Raw genomic sequence first — 16,297 nt, 5'->3', positions numbered from 1 at the left:
CCAACAAGTTTTGAAGACATCTGCCCTGATGCTTTGCAGCCCTTACACTGCAGAAGCAACCTCAAATCGAGTGAAAGACCTCTTCTGGCCTCATTAGTGCTGGTGGAAAAGGTAACTGCCCTCAATCACTGCATCAACACTTGGTTAAGCGAACACCACATGTGAGGACTCTCCCATTTCCTTCAGGTGAAGTCAGTTAATAATTTAAATTGTGTAAACTAACCCTGCTGATTTTACAAGAATTGAATTAGGAAACGCTTATAGAAACTTCTCCATCAGAGTAGATAGAGAAGCGTGTACAAGTACATAGCACATAGTACTCATGCAACTATGGCAGAAGGCTGATGGCATGCAGCTGAGGGTTTTAAGCTTCCTTCCTCTGAATATCTACACCCAGGAAAAAATCACTTGTCCACATCACTTGCTACTGCAGGAACAGCATGAACAGCTGTGAAGATGCAGGGCACGGGTCTTCAAAATTTATCAGTCAGATATAAGGAGTGTCAAGGAGCCCACCATCACCTCAAAGGAAGACCTGTTCTCCGAAGAGGAATCTGGAGACAATCTCAGCGGTGGGAGAACAGGCAGAAACTGCACTACATGAAAACTGATGATGGTAGGAGATAAAAGAAACTAGCTTGCAGCAACAATCTCCAGGGTCTCAAATGCTCTATCAATCAATGGATGATCCTGGTATTTAAGTGCTTTCTTCTTTTTTACCTGCACAAACTGTGTTCATTTTGCTCTCAGACAGCTCTTTAGCCCAAGAAAGAAGCATGAGGTACAAGTGAGTTAACATGAACAACCCAAAAACTGAGATCACTCCTTTCTCCTCTTCCTCAAGAGATCCATCCCAAGTAAGAAAGTTAACCCTACTAAAGCAAGACTCTCCAGTGTAGAAGCTTCTCTTCTTGGGAGAAGCATGAGGAACAAACTTACTGAAATAACAGAAGGAACACAAAATCAGCTGCCTAAGTATCTATACAGAAAGCAACTGGTAAAAATCACCATGTCTTTTCGCAGAAGACTTCCCAACAGCGCTCACTGTAACTACCAGCCTACTCATGTTGGTTCACAACTGGAAGGCTCTTACGAAGAACACGTGATCAATAAAAAAGGAAGTGGTAAAGTTAAAAATGACTGGCCGTACTTCAGATAGGTGCTAATAAAACACACTTGGAAAATATAAGTCTAGAAACAGAAAAAAATTATTCCTGAAAGGGGGAAGGCAGGGAGGGGAACTATCACACAGCATAAAATAAAATATATTTAGATATTACTTTTCATTTGCAGTACGACTGTTTTTCCTAAACTTTTCAAAGTTAAATTATTCTATGATTTTTCTTTTTGGAAAATGAATTAAGTTGCAAGGAACCTCTAAAGGTCAGCTAGTCCAACTTCCTGCTCAAAACAGGGACAGCTTCAAAGTTAAATCAGGTTGCTGAAGGCTTTGTCTGACCAATTCTGAATATCTCCAAGGGTCGAGATTTCACAACCTTACTAGGGAAGCATTGCAGCAGGTCAGCCACTGTCACTGTGAATTATTTTTGCTTTATACCCCATTGAAACTTCACTGTTGCAACTCACAACCATGGCTATCGTCCTTTCACACCTCAGGGATGAATCTGGCTCTGCCTTGTCTATAATACCTCTGTAAGTAGCAAGAGATGATTGAGGTCTACCCATATCCTTCTCTTCTCTCAGCTGAACAAATTAAGCTGCTTCAGCTTCTCCTCGTAAGTGCCATCACCTTCTTAATGGCTCACCGCTGGACTCATTCCAATTTGTGAACATCTCTCTTGTACCAGGAGAAGAGAGTTGGAAGAGGAGGGAGGGGTACAACTCCATGTAATGCCCCAGATGCAGCCTCAAGAGCACCAAATATCTCCTCTTTGACTGCTGGCTATGCTCCTGCCAATGTAGCCCAGTACAGACTTAGCCTTTATCTCCTACAAGGATGCACTACAGACACATGCTGAATTTGCTGTTCACCAGGATCCTTCATGTCCTTTTCTGATCAGAAAAAGGTACTTATCCTCTCCTTCTACTTGTATTTTCAAGAGGTATCGCTAACGGCCTAGTTATCTTATTAGACTCATTTCCATACCATCCTTTTGTCAGCCTATCACTTGCACTACTACGTGCATTTCAACATAACAACACGTATCTTCCTAATAAAATCTGTCTCTCCCTGTATGCACAAGCAAGTTTAATGGTTAACGCTGATAGTTATCAGCCACACCTAAAACCTGTTTTAAATGAACAGCTAACACCTCAAAGGTATAGTTTCAAGCTTTGCAAATTTACACTGAAACAACCACTTCAGCACTTTGTATTTTACATTCTGCAGTATTTCTGCACAGCAGCAGCCGCAGAAGAACAGCTGAGACCTAAGAGCAATGGAAAGCTCAGCCCTGGAGCTCCATCCACTACAGCTGGCCTCCTCTAACTAATCTTTTCATTACACACTTTTTCCATACTAAGAAATACTGATTTTAAATACAGCCAGAAGATGCCTTTTTGCAAGAACTGAGTTTCTCAGCTTGTTCAAAAGGAGGAGATGTTGTCTGAGTATCCTTTAAGCCTCCCCTCTACTGTGGGGGAAAAGCATTGAAAGATGGATTCACTTAGCAGTGCAAATGCTTTCTTACAAACAGCCCAGTGTGGCTGATTCCTACTACACATTGCTGATCTGCAATGCCAGCAACAAGCAGGCACAAGAGAAATACTGATGTCCTCCTCTTTGGCTACACCTTGCAGCTAACCTGTGGAAGCAAGCTGTTAAACCTCTCCCAATATAGTCATAAATGGAAGGTGAGTCACATAGTTGGAGCATACTGTCCAAACGACCATGTAAAGTGTGTAACTGATGCCAAAAATCATTGGTGTCAAAACGTCAGATTGAGGTGAGCAAAAAAAAATGGCATGTTAACAGAGCAGAATAATTCAACAAGTGGGCATAAATGCAAAGGCAACTACAAAACCATGTCTGAACATCAAATATGACAACTGAAGCCAAGTTTTCCGCTAAGCACATCAAAGTAACTACTGCCTGAGGTTTTATTTGCTGATTAAGATGTACCATCAACCTCAGGTTAGTCTCAAACCTGACAGGTTTCCCTTTCAAAAGCTAGAAGCAAAGTATTCTGTGACTTCCAAGTTGTCCAGTACACAGACATAAGAGGAGAAAAGACAGAAAATGCTATCATTACTTGCAGGGAACCAGCAAAACCGACTTCTTTTAAAATTGTTTCTTAAGAAACTTGATTCCCAGAATTGGCACAATGTCATCAGTAAGAGACATTATGCATTTTTAAGGGAAAACTACTTTGATTATACAAAAACCATCTTGTAGGAGGCAAACGAGTTTGTAAGTAAAGGAGTATTTTTCAACCTGAAAGGGATTCATGTGAAGTATCTAACAATAATTTTTTAACCTTTGAAAATGGAAAAGTTATCTATTCTCTAGTTCAAAGCAATAACAAGAGAACAAAAACACACTTTATTCTAGTAACGGTACCATCTTTTCCTCTTCCATTTTACAGCAGCTTAATCCACATCCAGGTTTATAGTTCATGCGTTCTGATGAATGACTACAAATTATACCAGGTAATCTGACCGTATCAATTCGTCTGGCTAAAGAAACTGTGAGGTACTGTGCAATGACAACTATCACATGCATCAGGAACCTTGCATGCAACAGGGCGGTCCCCACCCAGGGCTAAAGTTCCTACAGCAGCAGATAAGGCCAAGACGCAGAGTGCCATACACCCCACAAAATCAGGTGAAATAGAACAGGCTGTTTATTCATTAAAAGTAAATCTGTCAGAAAGGATACTTGTCTATGACTTTTTGAGTACAGCAGAAGATAATTCACTGTACAGCAAGCCAAGGAGATACTAGAAAAATGCAATCCAGCTACGCAAGCATTTATAACTTCATCATCACTAATGACAGTGACACAAAGAGAAAAATATGAAAGCTACCTTTCCTTTGAAGTTGTGAAGATACAAAACTTCAGAGTTTAAGATTTGTGATTTATACTGCCAGACAGCAAAGCATCACCACGTACAAAAATACCACAATGTAACTTTCAGTACTAGATGTTTTTAATTCAGTTATGAATGAACAAATCAGAAGTAGAGTATTACAAATCATGCAAAGGAAATTGTTCCTAATGCTCCTATGCTTCTCAGATGTGGGAAGTATAATTGGAAACGTATGTGTTTCTTAAGCCATAACGTTGAACCTTTACATCCCTCTAACACAACTGAACGACAATTCTGAACACTCAGTGTACCTCGGCTGGACCTATAGGATTCAATGTACTCTGACACCTACAAATTAATGTACCAGAATGAGGAAAGCAATAGTGCATAGTACATAGCCATGACAATCTAACAACAGAAATGACAAATGTAATAAAATGAGAAGAGAACGTAATAGAATCCAGGAAATCAATCGATGGACTCATACTAGTGATTACAGTGAAAGTTATAAATACATCCGCTTCTTTATAATCCTAAGGAAAGCACTGATCACCTCTGTCTGACAGATGACAATTTATTTGAGTGTAAAATCAAATCCTGCAAACTAATATATGCATAATTCTGCAAATGCCTGATGTTATTCATATGCATAAAAATTTACATGATTCATCCTGCACATATTTATGAAAGCAACTATACATATTCAAATTTCTGGAGTGTGATTTAGCGTATCATTTGAAGGATCAAGTTTATATTGCGTCCTACGTTTCTTCATAAAATAATAGCAGAACTTATGTTGTTTCAAAGAACAAACTGAACACATTCCTTATTCAAAGATTTTCACATACAAAATCTTCAACCACATCCTTAGTTGGTTACAGGTGGCAAAACTACATTAAGGTCAATGACAGCCGAGCTAATCAGAGCAACAACGGGGGCACTGACAATGACAACAGAGCAGCTTTTATGTACATTAAATTATTCCATAAGATGGAATTGACATAGAAACAAATTCCCTATCCATAAAAAAAAGGAAAAAATAATTATTTTTCTAACACATGTAAACTACAGTGTTTATTAACTGGTAACTGTAATTATGATAAATTAAAAAAAAAAAAGCAGTTCTTAATTGAAAATAATCTAGATAGGTAACAGGTACATAGCTAGTGTTCCTATAGAATCCTAAACACAGATACAGGCAACATTACAGCTACAGGGATAAGGTAAACTAGTTTATGTTACTTACAGGCTAATCTTTGTCGTGACTGTTCTGGAAGCATCCAAACTCTTCAGCTTCGAGCTGTCTAAATCAGAATTTGTCTGTCTCTCAGTTGACGTACACAGGTCTCCATTTTTAATCCCATCAACACGCAAGAAAGCTCTTCCATCCGAACCATTACCATGCTTTACTGCCTTGGTCTCATTTCTGCCTTCAGTAAACACCAAGGCAGTGTCTTCTGTTTTATCGGACAAAGAAACTTTGGGAGACTCCAAGCTGTCTTCCCCAAAAGCCACAGGTATAGTTCCCTTTTCCACCGAAGTTCTTTTTGTCATTGGGTTACTCTCTGGCGATGCTAAAGGTTGCCTTTTTGAGGAGTAATCTTTTACCTGACCCTTCAAACCAGTAGGGGAAATAGGGACAGCGTCCGACTGATTCTTTTTATATGATCTTCTCCTTGCAGGGGTTGTGTTTGAGATCTGCTGCCTGCCTTTGTCAGCTTCAGTTTTAGATGCCCCTTTGTGAGCAGATCCAACTTTTAGGTCCTGATTATTACCTGGAGAAGAAGAATTCCTTTCAGGAGTCTGTTGAGGAGACTTTGCTTTTCTTTCCAAGTTTATTATCTTGTCTGAAAACACTTCAGAAGGGACCTCATCCTCAAAAACAGATTCTTCTCTTGCATTAGTCTCAGTCTGGTTTCTCTCTCCATTTGGAATGTCGCTAGACGACTGAGATTTTCTCCTTTTTCCAGATCTTTTATTAGCAGATTTTTTATCCATTGTGTCCGAGTCACTACAATTTTCTTCTGATGTAACAGTCACAGGTTCATTAAGGAGTTCGTCTGTTTTTCTTAGATAGATATCAACTGTTAACACTCTAGCAGAATGTGTGTGTTCACTCGCCGCAGATTGCAACTCGTATGGCAAATCCTTTGGTTTTGCATGCCCAGGCTCCTCAGACACCCACGTGTTCACAAGCTGCTTGTGGCTTAGGATACTCTTTTCTAAGTCTTCACTGGACAAATTTCTCAAGCTTTTTATGAAATCTGGAGTTGTGGAATTATTTATATCTGTGATGGATTCTTTCTCTGCTTCCAGGGTTTCCACATTCAGACTACTCTCAAAGAAAGAGTTTTTAATGGTTTCACTGCTGCTGCTCCAATCTGCTGACCACTCACTGTCAGAAGACACTCCCCTACTACTCCATTCTGAAATGGTATCACGATACAGAGGCCCTACTTCCCCACTGAAATTGTATTCTTGCGTCTCAGAAACGGCATTCACGTTTCTCACTTGCTTCTGTACTTGAGGAGCTCCGTGTCCTTCCTGTATGTGCCTACAGTATATTGCCTGCGCTCTGTGAGGAGAAACTGAACTCTCCCCTTTCCGATGTGAAGTGTGTTCTAGTGAACTTTTGACATTTTTCCTTTTCCCTGTACCAAACAAATTTCCAAGTCTTTCCAAAACTGGTTTCTTTTTATTCTCTTCTCTGGAAGAATCTGGAAATTGTGAGGTGGACTATAAAAACAAACAAACAAACATTTGGTTAATGTCAAAATTGTTTCTATAATACATTTGTTTGTATTAGCACCACCTATAAATTAAAAGGACACAATGAATGGGAACAAAACAGCTTACTGAACAACACTAGCTCTCAAAAAAGAACCAGAAAAACAAAACCCTCAAAAAACAATTAAAATCCCAAGATCCTTTTGTATGTTTTTGTCTGTGTTTGTTTACAAGCACGCTCATCTTGCCTTACAATACCAGTATTCTATGTCCCAAATCTCATACTTTTGCACAATTAGTTAATGTCACCCAAAATAATACAGGAAAGCATCCGGGTGTCTGCAAGACTGGGGACAAACTGGTTGGTCAAAATTTTCTTTACAAAAACAAGAGCGGGGAGTTTAACTTTCCTCTCCATACTGGCTGAGTTAGTTTTGACACTTGTACTGGTAGAGAATAGTTTCAAAGGCGTAAGTTGTATTACAATTCATACATTTCTCATTAATGAAGGCCAATAAATACTTGGGTTGTATTTTGGGCTAGAAAACCTAGAACTATAACAGCCACTGCATCATTCAATGAGCATTACTGGGTCAAATACTGCCCTGGATTACTCCTGGTGAAGTTTTCCCTTACAACTTCTAATTAAAATGGTAAACAGGAAACACGCAACAGCATTGCCGAGTATACATGCATATTTGCATTTTAATATATTAGCACTTTTTACATGCCGGTACGATGAATGCTTGTTTTGAGATGTCTATTTCAAAACACCGGGAGTATATCCTACTTCGCCGGACAAGACCTCCCGAGGAGAGGCTGCACGGAGGCTGCTCCGGCGCGTTTTAAACTTGTTTTTTGCTGCAGACGCCGCTACCTCCCGCCAGCGTTCCGGCGCCTCTTCCACCGCCCAGCGCGGGCCGGGCGGCGCTGAAGCACCCGCGCCCTCCGCGCAGCCCCGCGGCCGCCCTCGCCCCGCCGTGGGGCCGGTACGGTCCCCTCCCGCCGCCGCTTCCTTCCCCGCGGGGACGGCTACCGAATGCCGGGCCGGTACCACCTCACCGCCCGACGCCCCGCGCAGCCCAGCCCGCCGCGTTACTGGGTGGGAGAAGCCCCCCAAGGCTGCTGGCGCCGTCCTCCCCCGTCCCAGAACGGGACGAGCGGGAGGAAGGAGCCGCGGCGGACTTTACCCGCCCCCAGCCGCGCCGCATGCTCGCCCGGCTCCGCAGGTGCGGGCGCCTCGCCTCGCCTCGCCTCGCCTCGCCCGACCAACGGCCCCGACACTCACCGCCCGGCGCGGCTCGGCGGCCCCTGCGTGGAGCTGCCCCGCACCGCGCCGCTACCCGCGCGGCTGCCCCGGCGCCAGCTGTCTGTGCGCTCCGCCTCGGCCCGCCCCCGCAGCGCGCCTCGGCCCGCCCCGAGCCACCGCCCCCGCCGCCGGGCTACCTGGCCGGGCCGCCTCCCTCGGCCGCGGCGGGAGGGGCGGTGGCGTTGTACCGGCCCCCAGCGAGGGCGAAGGCTGAGCGGCAGCGGAAGGCGCGGGCAGCGGGCGGCCTCGGCCACGGGCGAGGCCACCGAGGGGGCGGCGGAACGCGAGTAGGCGCCGTATCCCGTACGTGCCCCAGCAGCCCGCGCTGCGGCGGCTTCCTTGTTATTGAGGACAAAAGGCCGCCCCGGGCGAAACCGACAAACGTTTGATGTTGAGGGAGAAGCACCAAGGGTTGAACGCGGGCAGCTCACGCCGCCGCGGCGGCCGAGGGCAGCGCAGGCTGCCCGGCGTGAACAGCGCCCGGGCCGGGAGAGGGCCAGCGCTCTCCCTCCGCCAGGGCGAGGGGAAGGGGCAGCGCGGCTGAGGCGCACCGGTTTGTCTCCGCCCGCCACGAGGGCTGCGGACGCAGCGGCTGCCGGCGGGCGCGGTCTTGCCACCGCCCTCCAGGGCTGCGGGGCGGGGGTGTGGGGGGGCCGCGACCCGGCCTCTCTCCCGCGCGGGGGTGCCGAGCCCCAGCAGGGCCCGGGAGTAGGCGTCGCTCTCCCCAGCCCCGCGGCAGAACCTGCCCGGGTAGGCATGCCGGGGCCGGCACCGCCCGGCGGCTGGGGCTCTTGTGGGAGATCTCGGTTCAAAGCCCCGCGGGGAGATGAACCCGCATTTTCCACCTCGCAACCGCGGGGCGGTGGGGCCGGCGGGCGCGGCTCACTGCTGTCTGCGCCTGCCGCCTCGGCCTGCCCCTGGCGCGCCGCCCGCAGGCCGGGACCCGGGCTGCAGGGGGCTGGGGCGGCGGGCACCCCACGCCGAGGCAGCTCCCCCCCGCCTGGCCCCGTCCCCGGCCGGGGCGGCGTGAGAATGACTCCGCGGCCTAATGGTGCCGGCGTTCTCCCCGGGCCCTCAATTAGTATTTAATGTTTAATGAATGCTAAACTAGTCCTCTTCTAATTAACGCTTAATTACTTATATGAAGTGGAACAGCTTCAACAGGAAGGACCACGCAAGTCTCACCTGGGCGCCTCTGAGGGCCCTGCGCGGAGGCGGGAGAGACACCAGGTCAACCCGCCTGCGGCTGGCCGAGCAGCCCAGCCCGCAGCGTGTCTGGCCCTCTGGCTATTGAAGAAAATGAGGGCGTTTTTTACGTGGTCGCTTCCTCCTCCCGGTGAAAAAGTATTAAGTTAGTTATTTTTGCTTCATCAACAGGCTAACATTTGGCCTCTGTTCTAAAACTCCCCCAAACATGAGTTGTGAAATGTGGTCTCAGCCCCAGGAGAGCCCCACAGAGAAAGCCCGGCTTACTGCCAGTGAAACGGCGTACAGCTGAAGCTTGCCCAAACGCATGAAAAATACAGAAAACCTAAACTGGGGAATGTGTAGAGTTAGCTTACTATACCGCAACCAAACACAAATCCATGGGAACCCTTGTCTTTCCCTACCTTTCTTACGTGTCTTATACAACAGATAAGCAACTGTACCACCAACGAAGTCCTGTCCCTGCATGCATAGTGATCTTCCCCCAGCGGCTTTCAAATAGGCAAGTCTATGATCATGACCTTAAGCTCAAGTTTTTGAGTTACTGGTGGTTTTTTTGAGATAGTGAAATAATCTGCAAATGAGAAAATTTTATGTCTGTTGTTTCCCTCTGCTGACTTATTTCAACCAGTAGAACCAAAACAATTAAATAAAGAGGAACATTGAGGGCTGTGTTGAGTTCATTCAGCTCAGACAGTTAAAGTGCTTTTGCGATAACAAAAACAACTATAAATTTCCCTATCAGATGCAACAATCATGAGTAATGCTGCCCAATTACTATGTAATTTCTTGATTCTACATATGTATTGCCAGTGATAACTAATTATACGGAATGGATAAGGAGACACTAATGAACACTGTTAGCTAAAAAAAAGTAAAAATACGAAATTTTCAGAAACACTTAAAGCAAGCCAATAAGCAACGAGTGACACTAATTTATCTGAAAATTCATAATAACTACAAGTGTGAGGAGGATGCTTGTACTGTTCATATTAAAAACTGGGGAAACATCAAAATAGGGGAAATTTAATTTCATTATGGTGTCAATCTGCATATTAATATTTGGATGCATAATAGCTATCAGTCCTCTAAATTAGTTGGGATTCCATTATCAACCTGACAGTCATTATTACACTTGCAGTCAAGCTTTGGGTTTGCAAGATTATGCTTGGAAAAAATTAGTTATTTGAACTCTGGATCTGGATTTCTCTCTCTTCCCAGCAGCTGATTTTCATAAAGTCCATGGGAACTTAATTATCTTTGAGACGTCTCCCCCTTTAAAATGTAGTTTAAACTGTCCAACAAGTTCAAAAGGTGTTGGATGGAAGGGAGGAGGGACAGCCAGCCAGTCCAGTTACATAAGCCTTGTTTCCTCAGGGAACGAGGCTAAAGATTTTTTCTTGATCTTGAAATAGCTGCCCTATGTAAACTGTTTTGAAGTAATTCCTTCATACAAAGTACCTTAATTACATACAGCTCTTTCAAAACACATAAAAGGCCAGGAACTTGCCCTGAAGAGCTTGTATTTTAACTCAGATAAATGTAGGTGAGCCTGTATTGCCAGTGCAAGAGGGCACAGAGGCCGAGCTTCTCAAGAAGCCCCAAAGCGGGGCCCAGCCTGACGAAGCACAGCACACGAATGCTCGATTTCCAGAGCGCAGCACTGAAAGGTTTGATTCTCAGAAGGCGGGAAGTATCCTTGCTCTGCAGATCAGGCTTCTTCAACGCGTTTCTGCTCAAGCATTCTTACCCTTGAGACATTAGCCGTTTCAGAAATCCCTGATCAAAGGCGCTGGCAACTTAAAAAACCAGAGGACTTGCCTATCCATTCCTTGGACAGCATGGAGGAAGCCGTTTCAAGTACACTGCCTGAATCTTTAAAGCGGTGTTCTAATCTGAAAGCAAAACGCCGCCTTCTTAACCAAGAAATGTAAATCTTGTTTGTATTTATATTCATACCTGTTTATGTTAGCATTAAAATATTTCCTCTGTTTTTGGCTGGGGTTTTTTCTCATTAGCTAATGTAAGTTGCCACAGCCAAACCCCTAATTTAACAACGTAATTAAACATGTGCTTTGCTGGTCCCCAGTGGAGAGAAAGCATAAACTACTGTGATTTGTTGAATCAGAACTTCAGGCTGTGTCTCAAGGGATCAATTGGATGTCATTTTCTTAGATTAGTTCATCTGAGTCAGTTGAACATGACTGAAAACACTTCTTAGAGCACACATTATAGAAAAAAGTAGTATTTTTACTAGTCATTAGCAACTTTGTGGTAACTAATAGGTGGTAATATCCAGTGTGCAGAGTTCTGTAATTTAAACATTTGCTAGCATGTGTTCACCTTCAGAGGGGAAAAAAGCAACAAACAATATTCAGTGAAGAGTAAGTTTGAGCTTTATCATTCACTAGAAGCTCATAAATAACTGGATTTCAAGTAACATGAATACCTCTGAGACACTTCTATCTTGAACAGTTCTAATAATGTAGGACCCTTCATACTGGAACGCCAGTAACTTTGGGTATCTTTAAATCACAGTATCTTAATTCTCACAACCATGAGAAACACAAAGCCTCAGCGTTCTAGCAGTCACGTGATATCCCAAAAAGTGCATTAGCCAAAAACATTTAAATAAATAAACTACTACTCTTCAGGCTCTAGCATTCTGCAGCGACTGAGACTCAAATATTCAACATTAGCAGTGCCAGGCTTTGTTACGCTGAAAATTTGTCTGGAGTACTGCTGGCACAATGTGCCATAAAAATATTAGTAGGAAAACTAGAAGGAAGGATGTACAAATCAAAGCTAAGAGAGAAAAGTCTGAGAAGCCCAAGACCCACTCGAGTCCCTGTTTCAAGTCCTACAGAGAGAAGATTTCATACCGCTCTCTTACAGGTGAGTGCCCTAACTACTGGCAGAGAGAGAAGGAAGGAGTTGTGGACGAAATAAAGGCTTGCTGCTTTTGCTTGTATTCTTATTTAAAAAGCATGGGAAAAAAATTATACTTAACAAAACATTTGACTTGAAACAATTTTTTTTTGTGATTCAGTGAGGGAAAAAAAGCAATTATATTTCAAGTTAACCTAAACGATTTCTAAACTTAACCTGTTACCTTGCCGTCAGTCAACTAGGTTTGAATTACTTCAATTCACTATAGTAATTTTTCCTTGTTTATGCTGACCCTTCACAAAGCCACAAAAGAGGGGTTACTATTATGAAAAGTACGACTAACGTTATTTTAACCCACACACTGCCTTCTTCCGAATACCAAGTGTTTGGCATGTACACATGAAACTTTTTTAGCATTTCTTTTAAATATATCAGATTCCAGGTTGACAGTGTCCTCTTTAGAGGCAGAGAAAGAAATACACTTTAAATTTAACAAGTTCACTCTAGCACGGAATTTACTCCCTGCCTCTTCCAGCTCTTTGCCTGCTACGCTTACAGAGGCATTAACTGGATTTTAAACAATTTCAGCTTTACCTGAGCTCCGTGTACAGGGAATGTAGTTATCTAGATTGGGGAACTTACCTGAATAACGAAGGAGCTATAAATGTGAGACTGTTGAGCAGAGTGAAGTGAGACAAACATAAGTTTTCTTATTTTTCCACAAGCTATTTATATTTTCTATTTTCTACTAAGTCAGGATGTTTTAGCAAAGCAGTTCATGTCTTCAAGAGAACAGGATCTATCTGCTTCCAATTTATTTTTTCACTGTAAAACTAAATTTTTAGTTCAAATGTACACTGAAAATTGACCATTTTGCAACAGCATATAGACTAATGAGAATACTGAGCCTGCATGTTAACTGATTTTTTGAAAGGAAATAATCAGTTCAAGAAGCATAGATGTAAGTATAAATCCCATATTATTTCTTAGGTGCCAAACACAGAGATTTAGATATTGGATATATCAAAAAACCTCAGCAAAACTGAAAGAAACAAATCACGCAAAATCAAAATCTTTTGAAAAAGCTCAGGAAAGACAAAGAAGCATAAATAAAAATTGAACAGATCCTTACATGAGTATATAGGAAAGGAGGTTGATAAAAAAGAACAGGCACGTCAGAAAAGGCATGCCTGCTCCCATCTCCTCTTCCCCAGAGCTAGTTATTTCCATATACTAAAATCTTTACCCCCTCCCCTTCTGTCAACAGTAGCATCTGTCAGTTAAAGAGACACTCTATAAAACTAACGGAGATCAGTTGATTTTATGATTTTAAAAAATTAGTAGTGTATTAACCCAAAGATTTCTGGTGGGATTTAAAGAAGGAAAAAAAGAGAGTGCTGTTTGCCTTACCATGATGATGATAATTCTTTTTGCTGTTTACAGAAGAATAAACAAACTATGGTGTGTGAGATGCAGTCCTGTGTGTCATTAACCAAACCCTTTTTCTTAGCAATCCTCCCACGCTTTAACCCCTTCTTTCTTCTGGCAGCACTCAGTTAAAAACAAGCAAAAAAGGAAGTAGTATCTGACTTGAGCCTTTCCAACTGATAAGTCATTTGGCAGACAAATTATAACTATGAAAGGGACTCAATTAGAGGATAGGAGAAAGAGCTGCAGAAGGGTGGCAGCAAGTCCTTCAGTAAGCACCTCTACAGAAGCAGAGAACCTGTTGCAAAGAACTATGAAGTTAGTGTTGGACAAATGCCTTACGTGCATTAATTAACATGCAATACTAGAACGAAGATATGCAACAGCAGGAAAAAATATACCACACACGTTGGTTCTCACAAACTTGATTACTGTTTTCTGATCCACATTTAAGATGGCTAAAGAAAAAAAGTCACTCGTGCCTTTATTCAGCAAGAGATTGATTTATGCAGGCATCCTTGGTTCTTTGGCTTCCTGAGTTGGTATACTAAATCTGTATTTTTCTAGCAACTTGTGGAAAAATGATACTAAAAAGGGATTTGAAAAAGCAGAGAACAAGCAGCAGCAAAAGTAGGAGCAAGGATCATTCAACACTGAAGAACTGAGAGAATATTTAAACTCTCCTGAACTTGGAAGACTTCCAGAAATAAAATTACATGCAAAAAATAGCATTACCATAAATTATTGTACTTGTAACTCTTTGTGTTTCAATGTAAGAGAAAGTGAGAAAGTCTGATATGAGCCTCATGTCTTTGCTCTGAGGATTTCGAGTCTTGCTGCTGGGTCAGAGCTGTATCATTAGATAATGTACTCAGTGTAAAGATTCAGCGAGACATCACCTCTTTTGACGTAAAGAGTGAAAATAAACATGTATTATCTGTGTTTTGTTCTAAGAGACAGGAACTGGAAAGTACTGTTTCTGTGGAGCAGTAGAGGATAAAGGACAAAAGCATTTTGGAGGGGAAGAGGGGCTTGGAAGTCTTTTAGGTCTCCCTAACCAGAAGCCACAACTAATAAATGTAACCCCTATCCTTTTTTCAATTCTGAATGCAATTCAGAATGATAAAGAATCTGTTAACATAAGTGGTTTTGCATTTACTAGGTCTCTTTCTTCTAGGTTTGTAGGTCTCTCTCCTGTTTTGTCAGAGCGTACAGTGTCCTGTCACTAACTCTAAATGGTGTATATTGGTAAGTATAGATTTAAGTTGTCTAATTTAGATCTATAGATCACGGTAACACTTCGCAATTCCTTTTTGATTAAGTATTTATGTATAATTGCTGGAGATAGGAAACAGGATTCTTTTGCTGCAAATCTAAGAGTGTCTGTATGACAGACTATGGTATAAATCTCTGGAAATCAGCTCTTTCTTAGGCACCATCAATCTTGATCTCTTCCCCTTGCTTTCACGCAAAATTGTTGCTGTCAATAGGAGCTCCACAGTCCTGAAAGTGTATGACATTTGAAGAAGTCTTGCAGCATTTCAGAGCACATGCAAAAATTTCATAAAAGCATCAGTAAATTCCCTGAGCAACCCAAAATCAGGTACTGTGACAAAGACTGATAGTTTTCACTAATACTACTGAGCTTACAGTCAAACAAAAACTGCTGTTTAGGTCAGCTAAAAATGCACAAGTGACAACTCATGTTTTCCATTCTGCATTGTTCTTATCTAAGAAAAAGCATTTTAAGTAGCAATCTGAATTTATTTCTTTGCTAAGCACTTAGATACAGTAAAACTGATACATATTCCCAGAAGAGAAATTATGCACACTGAAAACACCTTTGAAATCAGACTGTGGAAATTGTATTAAAACTGGCAGACTCATTGTAATCCTTGGATCTCATTCCAGATACTCTAATCCGTCTTCTCAAGACTGTTTATACATTTTCACATCAAATGATTATGGGACAAAGAGGAAATAATCCTAAGGAGCCACATATATTATTAGCCTTTGCCAAACACGGCACTGATGTGGCTACTCTGTGCTGGCTAACTGAGCTGGCTCCTCCCGGGCTACCTTGGTCACCTCTACATGATTCTGCATGTAGCTCAAGAGCAAGGCAGGATTTCTAATACGCTCCTGTGCCCAGTCTTTCTTGTTAGCTAGCTCTAAGTGCTGAGCCGATGAAGGATATAGATTGTCTCACTCTCTGCTTGCACTAGGTAGAAAACCTAGGTCCTTACCTGCAGTTTTAATTCAATCTAGGGAAAATACGTCTAGGAGTTCGTTTAACTAACTAAAGCACCTAAGTGTTTTAGTCCTTCAGCCGCTCTAGCTCTAGATACCTAAAAGCAACTTGTTATGTCATTTGAAATTTAAAAAACTGGGGTTCTTTTCATTGGGTAAAGCAGATAGTCTGAAACTATAAATGGAAAACTAAAAGCCTTTTGCTAGAAACACAAGGACCTTCCCCAGGTCAGGCACAGTAGAAGATAGGCTGTCACAGGCACACAGGGCAAGAGGCAGAAAGCCATCCTTCTGAGCACTGTGTTGCTAAAACTGCGAAAGTAAACAAGCTGCAAATTGGACTGCTAATCTGACCAAAGCCAAATTTTATAAACAATAAAGTGAACAGCATGTTTGACATGCTTGCTTTGGGAAGTTGATGTGATTGTCCTGAAACAGGAAAAAATTACTGTGTGTTTATGACTCTGAAAACCATACAGTAGGACGAAAAATTACAATA

At 42.7% G+C, this 16,297-nt stretch overlaps 1 protein-coding gene across 1 annotated transcript in view; it reads right to left on the bottom strand.

Annotated features, from left to right (window-relative positions):
• The window catches only part of CRYBG1 (crystallin beta-gamma domain containing 1), a 42,091-nt gene extending 35,366 nt beyond the window's left edge, over nucleotides 1-6,725 (bottom strand). Inside the window, exon 1 of the mRNA XM_075145598.1 lies at nucleotides 5,236-6,725. Within this exon, the coding sequence (XP_075001699.1) occupies nucleotides 5,236-5,987 (752 nt within the window). The 5' untranslated portion in view covers nucleotides 5,988-6,725. The remainder of the gene's footprint in view (nucleotides 1-5,235) is intronic.
• Nucleotides 6,726-16,297: the final 9,572 nt, after the last annotated feature.

Source organism: Calonectris borealis, chromosome 3, assembly GCF_964195595.1.
Source record: "Calonectris borealis chromosome 3, bCalBor7.hap1.2, whole genome shotgun sequence".
NCBI lineage: Eukaryota > Metazoa > Chordata > Aves > Procellariiformes > Procellariidae > Calonectris > Calonectris borealis.
This window is presented reverse-complemented; position numbering and strand designations above follow the sequence as displayed.